Raw genomic sequence first — 18,180 nt, forward strand, 5'->3', positions numbered from 1 at the left:
ATGACATAGATCAGAAACTAGGAAGTGTGGTATAAGGATTACACACGTAGTGTGATGATGTGTGTCTATCCTTAAGAAGTCTTGAAGCTTTAAAATGTCTCTAACGAGACATGACTAAAGTTCTACTTACTCAAATTAGATTGCGCATACCAAGTGAGAAGCAGAAACAAAACTTTATATCAAAATCATCAAAACTGTATAAAATGAGATCTCTTGAATGTTTGTGAAAATCAAAATACGCGTAACTCCCACTAACTGAAAACATTTGTGGGATCAATGACTCCCATGGATGTCACATGTTCCTGAAATGGCGTGATAGGGAGCCCTTTAGTGAGTGGATCTGTAATCATCTACTTAGTGCCGATGAACTCTACGGACACTTGATGATTTTAAACTCTTTCCTTTACAACAAGATATTTGATGTCGATATGCCTCGACCTTAATGAATACTTGTTGTCACTAGAAAAGGAAATTGTAGCTGAATTGTTGTAAAATATTCTCAATGGTTTCGGGATATGCTCCAGTACCCGCAAACTTGAGAAGAAACTCTGTAAGCATAATGCCTGATTAGATGCCTCGTGACAGGTAATGAATTCAACTTCCATGGTGGATGAGGCTGTGGTAGACTGTTTCACACTTTTCCAAGACACGGCTCCTCCAACCATCATGAAGATGTATCCTAAGGTGGACTTCTTAGTGTCAATGTAGCTTGTAAAATCTGCATCTGAATATCTATTCAACTCCAATTGATCAGCTCTTCTGTATGTGAGTCTGAAGTCTTTTGTTCTCTATAGATACCGCAACACTTCCTTTACAGCTATCTAATGTTGCATTCCTGGATTAGATAGGTATCTGCCCAACATTCCAACAACAAAGGCAATATCCGGTTGCGTCCAAACTTGAGCATACATGATGCTCCCTACTACTGATGTGTACGAAAATTCCTTCATTTGATTCTTTTCCAAATCATTCTTTGGACACTGAAATAGGCCAAATTTGTCGCCCTTCATAATGGGTGACTATCCGGAAGCACAATTTTGCATGTCATATCTTTCGAGTACCCTAGTAATATAGGCCTTCTGTGACAAGCTAAACAGTCCATGTAATCTGTCACGGTAAATCTCAATGCCGATGACATAAGAGGCGTCACCAAGATCCTTCATTTTGAATCTTTGAGATACGAATTTCTTGGTGTCGCTCAACATCCTAATATCACTGCTAGCCAACAGAATATCATTAACATACAAAATCATCATAACGAACTTACTCACACTGATTTTAATGTAGATACATTCATCTGCAGTGTTTTCTATAAAACCATATGAGGAAATTACTTCATGAAACTTTAGGTACCACTGTCGCGATGCCTGTTTCAACCCATAGATGGATTTCTTTAGTTTGCAAACCAAATGTTCTGAGCCGTTAGTTACAAAACCTTCTGGTTATAACATGTATACATTCTCATTCAGATCCCCATTGAGAAATGTTGTCTTTACATCCATCTGATGTAACTCTAAGTCCATATGAGCTACAAGAGCTATTATAATCCTGAATGAGTATTTCTTAGATACTGGTGAGAAAGTCTCTTTAAAGTCAATGCCCTCACGCTGGTTAAAACTCTTGGCGACAAGTTCAGCTTTATATCTTTTGACATTACCCTTGGAGTCCCGCTTAGTTTTAAATATCCATTTACAACCAATCGGCCTCATTCTAGTGGGTAACTCAACAAGATCCTATACTTTATTGTCCCTCATGGATTTTAATTCATCTTTCATGGCATCAAACTAACGAGAAGGATCAACACTTTGTTTAATTTGTGTAAAGGATTCAGGATCCTTTTCCACCCCTATGTCAAAATCGTGCTCCTGTAAGTATATGATGTAATTGTCTCGATTGACAAGTCTTCTCTCTCTTTCGGATCTTCTTAATGGTTCAGCCTCTAGGGTGTAATTTTTATTTTCCTCACAAATGGGTTGTATTCGAGGCTCATCGTGGTGTTCTACAGTGATTGCGGGGTCGGCTGCAACATTTATATCCACATAATCTTGAGTGATTATGACTGGAGTCACAGTCCTTTCTTTCTCAAATACAAAGTTTCTAATGTTCGTGCTTCCATTGTTTTCAGTGTCCTCAATGAATCTGGCATTCTCAGTCTCAATAGTCCTGATAGCGTGTGAAGGATAGTAGAATCAAAAACCTTTTGACTTTTCTGGATATCCAATAAAGAAATAGCTTATGGTTCTAAGATTGAGCTTCCTTTCATGCGGGTTGTAAATTTTGGCCTCAACAGGACATCCCCAAACGTGTAAATATCGGAGACTTGGTTTTCTCTCATTCCATAGCTCAAAAGGAGTTTTGCTTACTGCCTTGCTAGAGATCTTGTTGAGAATATGAACTGCGGTTTTGATTGCATCACCCCATAAAGATTCTGACAATGTCAAATTGCTAACCATACTTCGCACCATATCCATGAGGGTGTGATTGCGCCTTTCAGCCACACCATTCTGCTCTAGAGTACCGGGCATAATGTACTGGGTGACAATGCCACAATCTTATAGGTATCTAGTGAATGACCCTGGATTGCGTCCTGATTCGTCATATCTGCCATAGTATTCACCACCACAGTCAGATATGACAACTTTAATCATTTTATCTAGTTGATTTTCAACTTCGGCCTTATAGATTTTAAAAGCATTCAGGGCATTTGATTTCTCACTGATAAGGTAGAGGTACCCGAAACGAGAGTAGTCATCTATAAAGGTAATAAAATATTTGTGTTCACTCTAGGAAGTTATAGGGAATGGTCCACAAATGTTCGTATGTATCACCTCTAAGAGTCCTACACTCCTTGTTGCACATTTCTTTCTAGTTTCAGTTTGTTTTCCGTTTATGCAATCAATGCACACTTTATAATCGAAGAAGTCTAGAGAATGGAGAATTCCTTCTCGCATAAGCCTGTCTAATCTCTCAGGAGATATATGACATAGTCGCCTGTGCCACAATATGGAGGAACTCTCATAGTTTAGCCTTCGCTTAGATCCTACTATATTTTCATGCAAGACATTAACATTATAGATGTGTGAGGCAATCAAGTCTAACTGGTATAAGTTGTTCACCATAGAGTCGGTGCCAACTTTAATCGAATTAAAGTAAATACTTAATCCTTTATTCTCAAATTGAAATGAATATCCCAATTTATTCAAACGAGAAATAGAAACTAAATTACACCTTATAGATGGCACAAAATGTATCTGCTAAATCCAAAAAATAACCAAACTCTAACTTAAGCCTATAGACTCCAATTACCTCCACTCGATCTTGACACCATTGCCTACATATACTGAGCGCTCTGCATCACTTGGTGGCCTGACCTGTAGTAATTCCTGCATGGAAGTGTATATGTGAATAGTAGTTTCCGAATCTATCCACCAGGAATCTACCGACACATCTGTCAGATTAGATTCAAAATAGACAAGAACAGAGTTATTACCTTTTTTTATGAGTCATTTCTTATACTTTTCGCAGTCTTTCTTTAGATGGCCTGCTTTTTTGCAAAAGAAACAATTATTGCCTTTAGCCCGTTTACAGTTCGATCCATTTTCTGATTGATTCTCATGGTTTCCTGATGGATGACTAGAGGATCCATTATTAGAACCTTGGTTCTTTTTCCTTTACCCTTTATGCCCATGCCCATGCCCATGTCCATGTCCCGAGGTCACCATATTAACATTTTGTACTTTGCCCAACTGTCTAATCCTATCTTCTTCTTGAACACACTAAGAGATCAGTTCGTCCAATGTCCACATGTCCTTTAGAGTGTTATAGTTCACCAGGAACGTACTGTATTGAGGAGGTAGGTTATTCATGATCAAGTGAATTAGTTGTTCATCAGTTAGTATGAGGCCTAGAGAGCGGATCTTAGATACAACTTCAATCTGCTCTATAATGTATTCACGGATATTTCCTTTTCCGTCGTAGGATGAGCGAGTTAATTTATTCAAAAGAAAACCCACTTCAGCTTCATCTGATTTCTTGAATCGGTTTCCCATTTCGGTCAGGAAAACTTTAGCCTTATCTACTTTAGGCATGACATTTCTCATAGACTCAGAAATCGAATGCTTTCTGACTTTTAGGTACGTATCATTCTATCTAAACCATGCCTCGTAACGATTAATCTCTGCTTCGGGGCATCATCAGATGGTTTTGGCGGTTCTGGTTTTATCAGGGTAAGGTCTAATTGCAGACAACCCAAGACAACTTCAATGGATTCCTTCCAATGAGCATAATTAGATCCATTTAGGGCAGGGACGTGGTGCGTATTAGTTGGAATTGAGACTGAAATGGAAGAGATATATGTACTCACATTAGTTTATTATTTCATAAAACAATTCATGAATATAAGCAAATATCAGGCAAAACTTATCAATTCAGTTGCTAAGGGAGGCATCAACTGAATTATCCAGGATGAAGATGGGCCCAACAATCACATCCTAGTGAGGATCTGTTACATCATCATCATTCCTCCTGTGGGAGGTAATGATAATATGTTAGTGATCCTCCTGAACATGAAGCTAAGCGATGTCAATAATGTAAATCTGAGACACTCAATACCTGTGGGTAAGATGAGTCTTTCAGTTTTACATTACCAACACCATTTACTTCAACCGTTCATGTTCCTACCAAACGGTAATCGCACGTGTTTTCGTTACCGTATGCATGAAATGTGAACACAACTGTATGTAATCCTCTAACTGAAATCCTAATGTCACAAGTCTGTGCTTGTAAAAATTTTCACCGATTGAGGTCACTATGGTGTTTAACACAATCGAATGCAATTCTACGAATACAGACTTGGGATTGCGATTATAATCCTGCCTTCATTGGATTATATCTAAAATAAGTCTAATACGGTTCATAAGTTGGCTGGCATTGACCTTTTAAAAGTGAAGAACTTTAAAGAATAACAGACGGTTATGTTTCACTTTCCCTCACTCTAAAAGATCTATATCAACTCCTGAAATATGGTTAATGGGCCTATAATAAAACCGAATCAAGACTCTTTGTTTTCATGGTATCAGAGCCATACCGATCTCCAACAATCCAACCCTGCTCCACCATCTTCAGCTTCACATCCTGATCCGGCTCCTCCTTTGTCATTGGCACCACCTCCTAACAGATCTGGCCCTTGCCGCGTCCCCCAGCCCCATTCAACCACCCCCGCTGCGTCACCCAACCCCGTTCAACCACCCCCGCTGCGTCCCCCAGCCCCGTCTGACCACCCCCAGCCCAGCCGACCACTCTTGTGACCACTCCCAGCCCATCCGCACACCCATCCGACCATTCCCAGCCCATCCGACCACCCCTCGGACCACCCCTGCTGCCTCCGACCACCCCATCTCTGTCAGCACACCCGTCCGCACGGCTGTCCGACCACCTCGCTTCGTCTGCACACCCTAACCCCAAGTCCCAACCCCTTTCCCCCTTACTGTTGTTGTTGCTGTTGTTGCGACCAGATCTTCTCCCAGCCCTTGTCGCTGCGACCAGCTCTTCTCCTGCAAGGTACCTTCTTCCTTGGCGTGGTTTAAATCACTTTAGATCTATGGACAAAGACTCCCATACAGAGGCCCTACGATGTGGTTTTGATGGTACCAAGTACAATATATGGGTCATCCACTTTCAAAGTTTCCTCAAGGGTCGTGGATTGTGGGGACTAATTGATGGATCTATTACTGTCCCTACTTCTACAGATGCCGACAAAATGGCTGAGTGGGAAATAAAAAATGGACGGATTATTCCTTGATTCTCGATTTGGTCGATCGGTCAATTGCTGTTGGCCTCACGCCACATCACACTGCTAAGGCAATGTGGGAGCATCTCCAGACAATTTATCAATAGAGCAATGAGGCTCGGTTATACTGCCTGGAACAAGATCTGGTTCACCTTACTCAGGGTGACAAAAGTATTCAAACATTCTACTCTACAATTGTTACAATTTGGACAGAGATGGCTATGATGGATCCAGAAATTCCTCATGACTTTAAGATATTCCAAACAATGCGTAATAGTACGCAAGTTCGACAGTTTTTTATGAAGCTCCGTCCGGAATTTAAGCATTATAGGGCTGCTCTCCTGAACTGTAGCCCAACTCCTTCATTGAATTCGGTTATTAATGATTTATTAGCTGAGGAACAACGACCGAAAGTTCTCCCACGTCCCCAACTCAGGGACCATCTGATCTGGTACTCGCTTTATCCACCTCTGCACCAAACTGTGGTTCCACTTCTTTAATTTGTCGCGGCTGCAACAAAGTAGGACATGTCGTTGCTCAGTGCAAAGATTGGTGCGCTTATTGTCGACGGACTGGTCATGGTATTCAGGATTGTCATTCATGTGCCTATGCATTCTCTTTCGGCCGTGGACGTGGTGGTCGAGGTCGTGGCCGTGGTCATGCTCTTTCTGCTACTTCCGCGACTATTTCTTCTGAGCCTTCTGTTAGTGATACTACATCTACTATTTCTGCTGAAGGACTTTCCTCACCTTTGACTCCTGCGATCTCCAGCAGATCGTGCAAGCCCTTTTTACGGCCGGTATGTTAGGTATATTCTCGTCTTCTACATGGTTCTTCGTTCGGGTGCTTTCAATCATATGACTGGTGATGTATCACATCTTCGCGACATTCTCTCTATATTAGAAATCAGGCTATTTCGACTGCAGATGACACTAGACTACCCATTCAGTCCATTGGTTCATTGACTTTCTCTCCTTCTGCCCATCGCCAGTTCACCCTTTGTGATGTGTTTCATGTCCCTAACATTTCCTCAAATTTAATTTCTGTTGGTGAACTTACATCCGATAACTACTTAGTCATATTCCTTCCAAACTATTGTTTTGTGCAGGATTTGGCAACAGGGAAAATACTTGGGAAGGGTAGGCGGCATGGTCGTCTGTACGTGCTGGACTTTGACCCATCTGTCACTTTGGCTCGTTGTTTCTTTTCTCTATTTTCATCAGATATTTGTTCGGCAAATAAAATGTGGAAACTCTAGCACTTTTGCCTGGGTCATCCACATTCAGATCGATTCATTTAGTTATTTTCATTTGGCATGTTAGGAAATATTTCTCTTAATAAAAGTATTTTGGATTATTCTTGTTCTTCTTGTTGTTTTTCAAAAAGTAAGTGTATTCCCTCTCCTCTAAGTACTACAAAATCATCATCTATGTTTGAACTAGTGCATGCGGATGTCTGGGGTCCTTCACCAAATATGTCTCTCTCTGGATTACGATACCATGTTATATTCATTGATGATATCATACGTTACACCTGGATTTACTTTCTGCACTCTAAGTCACAAGTTTTTGAAACATTCAAGATATTTCACTTTATGGTGGACACTCAATTTCGGGTAAAAATTCAAACTCTATGCTCTGACTCGGGGGGAGAATATTTCTTAACAAATTTTCGTACATATCTTTAGAGTCATGGGATTATTCATCAAACTACTTATTCTGATACTCCACAATAGAACGGGGTGGCTGAACAAAAAGATCGTCATATTGTTGAAACTGCCAACACCTTGATGATAGCTATGAGTGTTCCTCGTTCTTTCTGGGCGGAAGCTATGTTGCATTCAGTCTACTTGATTAACCGGATGCCAACCAAAGTTCTGAACAGTAAATCTCTCTACTGTGTTCGCACCGGCTTACTTCCTACATATTCCACATTTGGTGTTTTTGGTTGTGTATGTTATGTTCACCTGGCATCACGTGAATGTAACAAACTCTCCCCAAAATTAGTCAATGTATGTACTTAAGATTTGGAGAAACTCATAAGGGTTTTCGATGTTATGATCCGGTCTCTCGTCGTGTTCGGGTATCGCGACATGTTGTTTTTCTTGAGCATATTGCCTTTTATTTATCTGTTCCTGTTCCGCACGCACCAAACTGTCTTGGTCTTACCACTTTTCTTGACATTCCTTTTGCCTCGAGTACTCTCTCTCGTTCGTTGCAGGTTTACTCACGACAACCACATACAGATCCACCACCTATTACTCTCCTTACTGTACCTGTTGCCGATCCAAAACCCACCTTGATATGTCATTTCGCTCGTGTATATCGACAACCTGATCGCTTGATGTACTTTATGTCTGCCATGAATGCTACTTTGGATACTGTATCTATTCCTACTTCGTACCCTCAGGCAGCCACTTATGATTGTTGGAAGAAAGCTATGGCAGAAGAACTTGAAGCATTGGATGATAATCATACATGGGACATTTTCACTCGACCCACTGACCAACAATTAATTCGTAGTAAATGGATTTATTCTGTAAAGCTCAAGTTTAATGGATCATTGGATCGATACAAGGCTTGGCTTGTTGCTCAGGGATATAAATAAGAACACGGAATTTATTATGATGAGACATTTACTCCTATGGCCAAGATGAAAACTGTTCATACTCTTCTGCAAATATCACCCGTTCGTTCTTGGCCATTCGCTCAGATGGATGTGAAAAATGCTTTTTTTTCATGCAGACATCCAAGAAACAGTATATTTGAAACCTCCTCATGGCTCTTTAATCCCTGTCAATAAGGTATGTCACCTAAAGAAAGCTTTGTACGACCTCAAATAGGCACCTCGGGCATAGTTCCAACGCTTTCACGATGTTGTTATGAGTGTTGGCTTTACTCAAAGTGGTCATGACCCATCCTTATTTTTGCGCACCACTGATCGCGGAATTGTCATTGTTCTCGTATATGTTGATGATCTACTCCCGACTGGTAGCGATGCTACTGGCATCTCGGCATTAAAGGAAGTTTTGAAATCATCCTTCAAGATGAAGGACCTCGACCATTTAACATACTTTCTTGAGCTTGAATTTTCATGTTCTAAACATGGGATCCTGGTCAGCCAACATAAATATACCAAGGATCTTCTCGCCTTGGCCTCATTGATGGATCAGAAGACAGTTCAGACTCCTTTAGAACTTAACGTTCAATATGGTCGTGACGATGGTGACTCCTTGCGCAACCCACATTATACCGTTGTTTGGTTGGGAGTCTGGTTTACTTAATAATGACTCGCCTCGATATTGCCTACGCTGTCCAAGTAGTCAGTCATTTTGTTTCTGCTCCTCGGACTCTTCATATGACTGCGGTGTTGTGTTTCCTCCTGTACCTACGTGGAACTCTAGATCGATCAATGTTCTTCTCCTCCACGGCAACTCTGGACCTTCGTGCTTATTTGGATGCTGACTGGGCCAGTTGCACTCTAACACAAAGATCTACCACTGGTTACAGTGTTTTTCTCAGCACTTCTCTCATCTCTTGGAAGTGTAAGAAGCAGGCCACTATTTTCAAATCAAGCACGGAAGCCGAGTATCGAGCTATGTCAGCTGCTTGTAATGAGCTTGTCTGGTTACGTGGACTTCTTTCCAACTTGGGCATTCATCTACAGAATCCTACTCTACTCCATATAAATAATCTAAGTGCTATTCACATTGCCTCTAACCTTGTTTTCCATGAACAGATAAAGCATATTGAAGTTGACTGTCACTTCATCCGAGAGAAGTTTCAGTCTGGGCTCATTTCTCTTCCACATGTCGCATCCCATGATCAGATTACAGACATTCTCACGAAGTCCCTCACTTCTGCACGTCACTCATTTCTAGTTGGCAAACTATTACTTGTCGATGACCAACATTAGTTTGAGGGGGAATGTTAGACAGGCCACATGCCTTGTATAGCTACTTTCCATAGATAGATGTTGTATAGCTAATTTCCATAGATAGATGATGTATATCTAATTTCCATAGATAGATGATTCTGTTTTTATCATTTACCTTGTATAGATGACTGTAGATCTCTATATATTCAACCCTTTAGGGTTGTCTCTAATACAAGAAACCAAAGGAGGATTGTCTTCTCTTTGTTTACATATTATCTTCTTGTTGTTTTCAGATATATCCTTACGTTAGTGCCCATAATGTAGACAAATTATATCTAATCTTAATATTCACTAGATGAAGGATCATTATTTTTACCGTCTATCTATTGAATGAGCTAGATTACATGCTCATTGTGAGCTCAACATGTGGCCCAGATCTCAAGCGGTAAAAGGATCATGTATTATCAATGACTTCAACTGTTGTCTGCACTCATGGTCTATGAACTTGGCCCACTAAAAGGGATGAGGAACAATCCCAATTAGCCCAAACTCATTTGTAGTGGGCCTCACCTATTGGACAGATCCAATATTATAAGTATATAAAATATGGGTCCAGGTCCTGACGCGTGTCCAGAGGTGGACCCAAATCGGGTCTGTCGACCTGATTTAGACTCTCTTCAGTACACACTGTCGACTTCAGATAGAGAGAGAGAGAGAGAGAGAGAGAGAGAGAGAGGGATCTCCTCTCTGTCCGCCCGGCTAGCGAAGGAGATGCCGAGTCCACTATCACGTCTGGTTCTCCGCCATGTCTAATGGCATAGGATCGCTCTTAGATGCCAGCGACATAATCAGAAAAAGAACGATAAAGACACGGTGCCAGCAATAATGGTGTCCTAGGAATGGGGTTTCTTCATCGCCTAAAGCCAATAGATGAACACGCTATCATCCCAACATGAATGGGCTGCAATCCGACTACTAATGGTAAGATTCAAAGAAAAAACTTGAAGTTCCAATCTTAGGATTTGGAAATCCGAATACTGAAATCCCTGATCGAGGATTTTAGAAATTTCAATTCTCTAATCCTTATTTATGGGTGTAAATCCCTAATATAGGGATTCGAAAAATCCCTCAATTACAGATATGGGATTCGAATCCGAAATCCCCAATTTATATTTCTAAATTTGGGGTTATGGATCTGGAATTCATAATATGGGATTTGGGATTTAAAACTGAAATTCCAATGTATGATTTGGGAATCGACTCTCCTAATACCCAATTTTTTGGGATTCAAATCCCTAACTGTTAAGATTTCGGAATCAAAACCCTAATTGGACTTGATTTGGGGATTTAAATCCCTAATTACTTGTCTGGATTTGGGGTTATCTGGAATCCCCAATTGTTGGGATTAGGGCTTCGAAATCCTAAATCAGAATCTGAAATTGGAGATTGGGATATGAAATTCCCAACTCTGAGATCCAAGATTCGAAATCTCAATCGATGAATTCATCATCCATATCTATGCACAGTTGCTTTGATACCAACTGTAGAACTAATATTATTTGCGGAATTAGCCCATGGACCTAACTGTGCATAGAACATGGAAATCATAATATGAAAAGAACATACCTGTCTGAGAAGCCATAGCTGAGAATAATAAGATATCAGGATCTTCCTCTCCTTACACCTGAATGCAGAAAATTAGATGGGACTTTCGTTTCTGACTTGTGTGCAGGATCGGGGACCTAGCACTTGTTATATAGTTGCTGTGGTGAAGAAAGTTTGAAACCCATCACAACTCTCTTCACACGGCTCCACACTTTCAGAATCCTAGTAGAACATAAATTGTTGTGTGCGTAACCACAGCTATAGCATTCCAACCCCTTGCACAGACTAACGCAGGTATTCTGGAAGAATCACATGGAAGTGGGGCCCACTGGTATACCCGTTTACATCATCCAACCTTTAGGTTAATCTGGACCATTGATCGATGAGGCCCGCCTCATAGAGATCTTACATGCCTTGCTTACTACATTTAGGATTTCATCGCGGTAGTCATCATCGAATCATGATCAAATAGTGATGGATCGCATGTCCTATGCCTCATCACGTGCTAAGATTTCTTTAGCAAGTGATAGTATATGTCAGGTCCCACTGCCATCACAGACCCATGTTGATAATGGCAATGGGATCCTCCCATACCTACAATTTCAAGAAATCGAAAACTCAACTCAACTCTATATGTGACCAGGTTAGGTTGACTAGAAGACTCAACTCAGATTGACTCAAAGCCTCGACTAGATTCGACTCAATATTTAATAATTAAGTTGAGAAATTATTAAAATAATAATAGAGGTTTCAAATTATATAGGTAAAAAATGGTCAAACTACTCAAAGGAACAACACATGGTGAGCTGATAACAATGTTTTACCTCAGGTTCAGCCAGTGAATTTCATATTGGCTTGGCTCGAAATCTTTTTGACTTGAGTAAAATCAGCCGAGTTCCGAGTCGAGTCACCAAGATTTCAAACTATGATTTCACGTACCATGCGAATAGCATATTGTTGCTATTTCAGTGTTCACATTATACAAACAGGTGCATTTTTTTTTCCCGTTTTTTCTTTTTCAGGTTGCTGGGGGTTGCTGGTATGTTCTCGCAATACAACGTGTGGAGTCATGCATTCAGCAACAATGCGAGAAAGATGGAAGTTGTAGTCTCATGTCTTTGTCGTGCTCGAAGGAAGTCTGTTATCGGCTCCCATTACCATCATACATGATTGAATATTCTTGTGGGAATAACCTGACGACGACCGAGAAAATCCCACTATGTTTGAATGGCAACGGGCCATATCACTACGGTATCTACAAGTGGGCGCTCCCTGTTGTTTCAAGCAACTCGCTCATTGTCAAGATCCTTTATCCGATCTTTTGGGGCTTAATGACACTCAGGTAACTAAGAAATGAATTTCAAGGAAAAAAACATTATTTGATGATAACACATTTTTGTTCAAATGCAACGCTAGATCTCTCATGCATTTTCAGATCATGTCCACTACATTAGCACGACAAGTATTGAAAAAATAATTCTTGTGTTTTGAAGTAATTTTAGTTTAAACAGTGAAATGGGTGTTATGTAAGCCTGGCAATGGACTGGGCCTGGATTTGGAACCAGCTAGGCCAAGCTTCCCTATTGAAAATTTTTATTTTGCTAAGCCCAGGCCTGGCAATGTTTTACACTCAAATGACAGCTGAAAGTAGAAGCAGGCAATGGTGACAAGTGCAACTTTTATGTCTCATGATTTATCGTGAAATCACCCCATCTTTTTAACAAAAAAACATTTAGAACTTAAAATAATTCATTTTATAACTATATATGTATATTTTTATATTTATTTATTAATTTATAATAAATATTTTTGATATTTTATCGTAAATGAGATTTTCTCAATAATATCATGAGAAAAGCATCAAAATATGAAATTCTCCCAAGAACTTGCCAGGCCAAGAATTGCTGAGGACGACATTTGTTACTATGGTTGCAAGTAGTATTGGGCAATGCATTTTTGTTCTGAATTTCATATTTTATGGTACCAAGCACTAAGCTGACATGCTGAGGTGGTCTGATGATTTGAACCAGCCATATTCTGGAGGCTATTCTATATGGGGCGGCCATTAAAAAAGAAAGTATGATCCTGACAAAACATTGAAAAGAAAATCTTTAGTGGCTCACATCCTAATCCAAAAATTGATGGCCACAATTTTCCTTTAAATGTGGTAATAGGACCATTGCTCATTTATAGTAACACCCGAGAAGATGGCAGTTCCAATTATTGGACAATTGACACATGCTTGCAGTCAAAACAATCTCATAAAAAGATTAGTTTTCGAATTTCATTTTCCAAACTTTTTTTTAAAGATGAATTTTAAATTATTAATGGGATGCCTTCATAATTGAAGATCTAGAACCCGAATAACGCATTATTTTGTTTTCGTTTTAGCACTTTCGGCAACGATCTCGAACCCACGAGTCACTGGCTAGAAGTGATATTCAGTATAATTATTGTCCTCAGTGGGCTACTTCTCTTCACTTTGTTGATTGGAAATATTCAGGTAATTTCTCACTTACCATCTTTTCATTTATTTTTGAATCTCAATAAGCGGAATGTCGAGTCGTAACTAACCACCAGGGCTCGATTTTGTTTATAGGTATTTTTGAGCGCGGTCATGGCAAAGAAGAGGAAGATGCAGTTGAGGTGTCGAGACATGGAGTGGTGGATGAAGCGAAGACAATTGCCGTCACGCCTGAGACAGAGAGTCCGCCGCTACGAGCGCCATAGATGGGCTGCATTGGGAGGCGAGGATGAGATGGATATGATTAAAGATCTGCCGCAAGGACTTAGACGCGGCATCAAGCGTTATCTCTGTCTGGATCTCATCAAGCAGGTGGACATACTGATGAGCATTATTGCCGACTTTACATTGATCTTAAGCTTAGAAACTAATCTGAAACTCTATGCTACTTCTCTTGGGTCGTTTGGCTACTGGGAATCCAGCCCATGGGTCATGTATTTCATTAGTAGCAAGATGAATTTGTGTTTGGGTCCTCAAAAGGGTAGAAACTGAATTCCCATGGGAATCAAATTCCTAAAAATTTTCCATTTTATAATTCCTATCTTTAAGATGGGTTGCAAAATTTTGGGAAATGGATTCCCATCCAATGTCGATATTTTTGAAAAAGGATAAGAAGCCTCTCCTCTCCTTTCCTCTGCATTCCCATTATCAAGACAAAAAAATAATAATAAATAAATACATAAAAAATAAAAAATAAAAAATCCTGAGAGTAGCTTTCCCAATGCCTAATCACCACAGACGGAACTTCTTTCACTGGGAATCTGTTTCCTGAAAACAGATTTTCATGCCACTTACAATTCCAGGGAGCCAAACGACCCCTAATTTTCATGAAAGGGAAGCATTTGATACTCAAGAGTCTGATGGTTCAAATGCATGCACTAAAAAGTTGTCCATGTGCCATACCAATTAGTCGAATAAATTGTACAAATCGCAGGACCCACCATAAAATCAGATAGATTTGATGATCCTAATCTTTGATTAATGGACATTTTTTTGTCGAATTCAAGGTGGTGACTATTTTGCGTTTTAACCTTCCATTAGATGTCAGCCAGCCGGCCAGTTAGGACAAAGGTTCAATGTAATCGTTGGTTTACAACTCATCTTAAGTAGGACTGACCGTCTGGGTGTTCTAATATGAGTTGAAGAATGCAACATGTACAATTCCTGGGTGCGGGCACATGAGCTGTCATCCTCTATCACAACATCGAAGTTTTTCTCCCTCGCTGAAAGTAGTGAACCATCAATTGCATTAATTGAATTAACATTGGAAAATGTAAGTATGGTTTTAAATTTCATAGTAAGAACAAACCAGTAAGAATTCTACTGATGGAAGTTAGCAAAAAAATCATGTTAATGAGTTACTGATTGATCACCTTACGAACGACCCACCACATGCTAATTTTTGTTACCACTTTTCTCTTGAAAATTCCTAATATTTTCATGGGCACAATGCTTGAAAAAATGGGTTCATAGATTAATCAACAATTGGTTTTTCCATGTTAATAGGGCCTTTTAATTTTAAGTGATTGTTTCATGACACAAGATTTAATAATCATTAAAAATTATAGATTATGTAAACTAACGAACATCACCTTCATCCACTGTGGAAATAGAAGGTCGCATACAATATACCATGCTTAATTGCTTTTTACGCATTTCAGATCCTTCATCAATATCAGTACCATGACTATAATCCTATTATATGCCTCTTTTTGTTGTTTTAATTGGTTATTCATTTTATGATTGGGCTTCTTAACAACCATGCATTCCATTTATTTTGTACAAATTACATCAAATTGAGCTAATTGGTTTTTTGTTTGGGTTTTAGGTGCCTTTATTCCACAACTTGGATGATCTGATCCTAGATAATATATGTGACAGGGTTAAACCCCTTGTTTTCTCCAAGGACGAAAAGGTAAGCAGGAAAGGAATATGGAAGTACTTGATCGCTTAAGGGCATGTTTGGATTGCACATGGAAATGGGAAAGAAATGAAAATTAAATAAATTACGAAATGATTATTTCGAGGAGCACTATGCAATCATGGATTCCATTTTTAGGAGTTTTGTTTGGGTGGCAAGTGGAAATCTCATATTCTTCTCACAATGGTCTCCTTGCATTCTGTAAATGAGAATTTGACCATGGACAGTAATATTGTTACAGGGAATCCACTATTTCCATTTTCTATCCCAACAATACAAAAAGTCCAAACAAATGGAAAACCCTTTCCATCATTGAATAATTATTATGCATTTCCTTTCTTTTCTTACAATCCAAACATGCACTACATGAAAAGTCCTATGAATTATTCCATTGTTGTCATCTCTTGAAAATGACAAGCCTTGATTCCACTTAGGTGGATGTTTGGTGGCTGTCAGTTGTAAATTTTTTGCCAATCTACCATTTAAAAGCCAATTCCAAATTACTAGGAGAATGTCAATGGTGATGAGAAAGGCCAAATGGTCAAGAAAAAACCAACATCTTTGGCATAACTAAAATGTGCTTCAAAATCCCCCTTTCCACCTTCAACAAATCTAGCAAACTTGATGCAGTGGAAAATGACCAACATTGGCTTTTTTTCCCTGGAAGGTATGCCCTAATATTTCTCTCCTTCTCTTTACTTGCATGCAGATAATTAGAGAAGGAGACCCCGTGCAACGAATGGTGTTCATCGTTCGGGGGCACATAGAGAGTAGCCAAAGCCTTAGCAAAGGCATGATCGCAACCTGCATGTTGGGCCCTGGGAACTTTCTAGGGGATGAGCTTTTCTCTTGGTGCCTTCGTCGGCCATTCCTCGACCGCCTTCCAGCCTCCTCTGCTACCTTTGTTTGTATAGAAGCCACAGAGGCCTTCGGCCTTGATGCGCAGCACCTCCGGTATATCACTGACCACTTCCGGTACAAATTTGCAAATGAAAGGCTGAAGAGAACGGCAAGATATTATTCATCACATTGGCGGACATGGGCAGCTGTGAACATACAGTTAGCTTGGCGTCGTTACAAAATGGGAACAAACAGTCATATGATTCAAGCATTGGGAAATGGCGACAGTGACCGTCGCCTTCGATTATATGCCGCCATGTTCATGTCATTCCGGCCGCAAGACCACCTAGATTGATGTTAGGGACGATGGTTGCTTATGATTTGCTTGAATTCAAACAAAAATATGTTTTCTACTAGTGGCAGAATTCAGAAGCCATGGAGATGTTTTCCCGCAGTGTGGGATGAGAGACTTGAAAATTGGAATAAATCATTTTTTCCATTCGAGAATAATATCTTTCTAATTCAATTTTTTCAACGATTGATAAAATATCTACAGCACATAAATGTTGCTGGTTGTACTCATAGTTCAATAACTACAAAACTCTTAACTCAACTTGATGTCTGGCCCCGTCAGGTTGACTCGAACACTGACAAGTCTTTACTTGTCCCTCCTCAATATTAATAATTAGATTAATATTATTTGTAAATTCTTAAAATATTCATGTATAGCTAAATTATAAAAATAATGGAAAATTATACGTAATAGATCATAACCTTTGGATGTCCCATGAAGTACAATCAAAATAATTTAATAGTTAAAATCAAAAGATCAACATTTTAAAATCCATTGATTAATCATCTAAAACATTTAAAATGTATTAGCCATCATAAAAACTACTTGATGGATGGTCTAAAAATTAAAATCAGTCCACTTTATTTTTCGTGTAACCAAATAAATCTCCTGTCGAGCATGTGGACTTCTTCTATTGCATCCTAGCTTGTACTGCATCCTAGCGCAATAAATCTTCTGTCAAGCATGTGTACTTCTAGTGCATTCTAGTGCACTGCCCAACTGCAACCGCATTGTAGTCGCTGTGTGACCCCACAGGGAAAGTCAAAGCCCAAGACACGAGGATCATGAAGTCACAACATGACCTTGAAATTGTGTCGGTTGTCTGACACAAAAACCACACTACATGGAAGTTTGTGGGTAATCATTAGTAATGCTTTCTGGCCATCTCCTTAGATTATTAGTCCGCTTGTATGTAATTGAGAATGCCAATATCCCAATTTCGAAAGCCTACTTAGCGGTAGGAAGTTTACTGAGAGTCATTATCCTGCATTATACGTCTGACTTACTTCTCACGGATGTAGCCAAGACCATAAGTGATCGGTTGTGCTCTTTCTCGTATAGCATCAAATCGTCATCAGAAAATGTAATAACGGACAAACAGTCGGCCACCTCTATCTTTTCAGATATGCCATTCCAACTTGTGCTGTCATCTTTTCCTGCTTCCGTGCTTTCCATCTCGGCGATCGAGTAATGCCTCTCTCACTCCATCATCTGTGAATGCATTAATTAAGGTTTGTCGGAAGCCCTTGGATAAGCCTAAAGCGTCATATATG

The 18,180-nt window shown here is 39.7% G+C and overlaps 1 protein-coding gene across 1 annotated transcript in view; it reads left to right on the forward strand.

The window, feature by feature from the left end:
• LOC131229548 (cyclic nucleotide-gated ion channel 2) overlaps nucleotides 1-17,101 on the forward strand; it is a 35,779-nt gene extending 18,678 nt beyond the window's left edge. The window contains exons 4-8 of the mRNA XM_058225538.1: nucleotides 12,292-12,611; nucleotides 13,661-13,772; nucleotides 13,869-14,105; nucleotides 15,622-15,708; nucleotides 16,424-17,101. Coding sequence (XP_058081521.1) covers nucleotides 12,292-12,611; nucleotides 13,661-13,772; nucleotides 13,869-14,105; nucleotides 15,622-15,708; nucleotides 16,424-16,909 — 1,242 coding nt within the window. The 3' untranslated portion in view covers nucleotides 16,910-17,101. The remainder of the gene's footprint in view (nucleotides 1-12,291; nucleotides 12,612-13,660; nucleotides 13,773-13,868; nucleotides 14,106-15,621; nucleotides 15,709-16,423) is intronic.
• Nucleotides 17,102-18,180: the final 1,079 nt, after the last annotated feature.

This window comes from Magnolia sinica, chromosome 16 (genome assembly GCF_029962835.1).
Source record: "Magnolia sinica isolate HGM2019 chromosome 16, MsV1, whole genome shotgun sequence".
Lineage (NCBI taxonomy): Eukaryota > Viridiplantae > Streptophyta > Magnoliopsida > Magnoliales > Magnoliaceae > Magnolia > Magnolia sinica.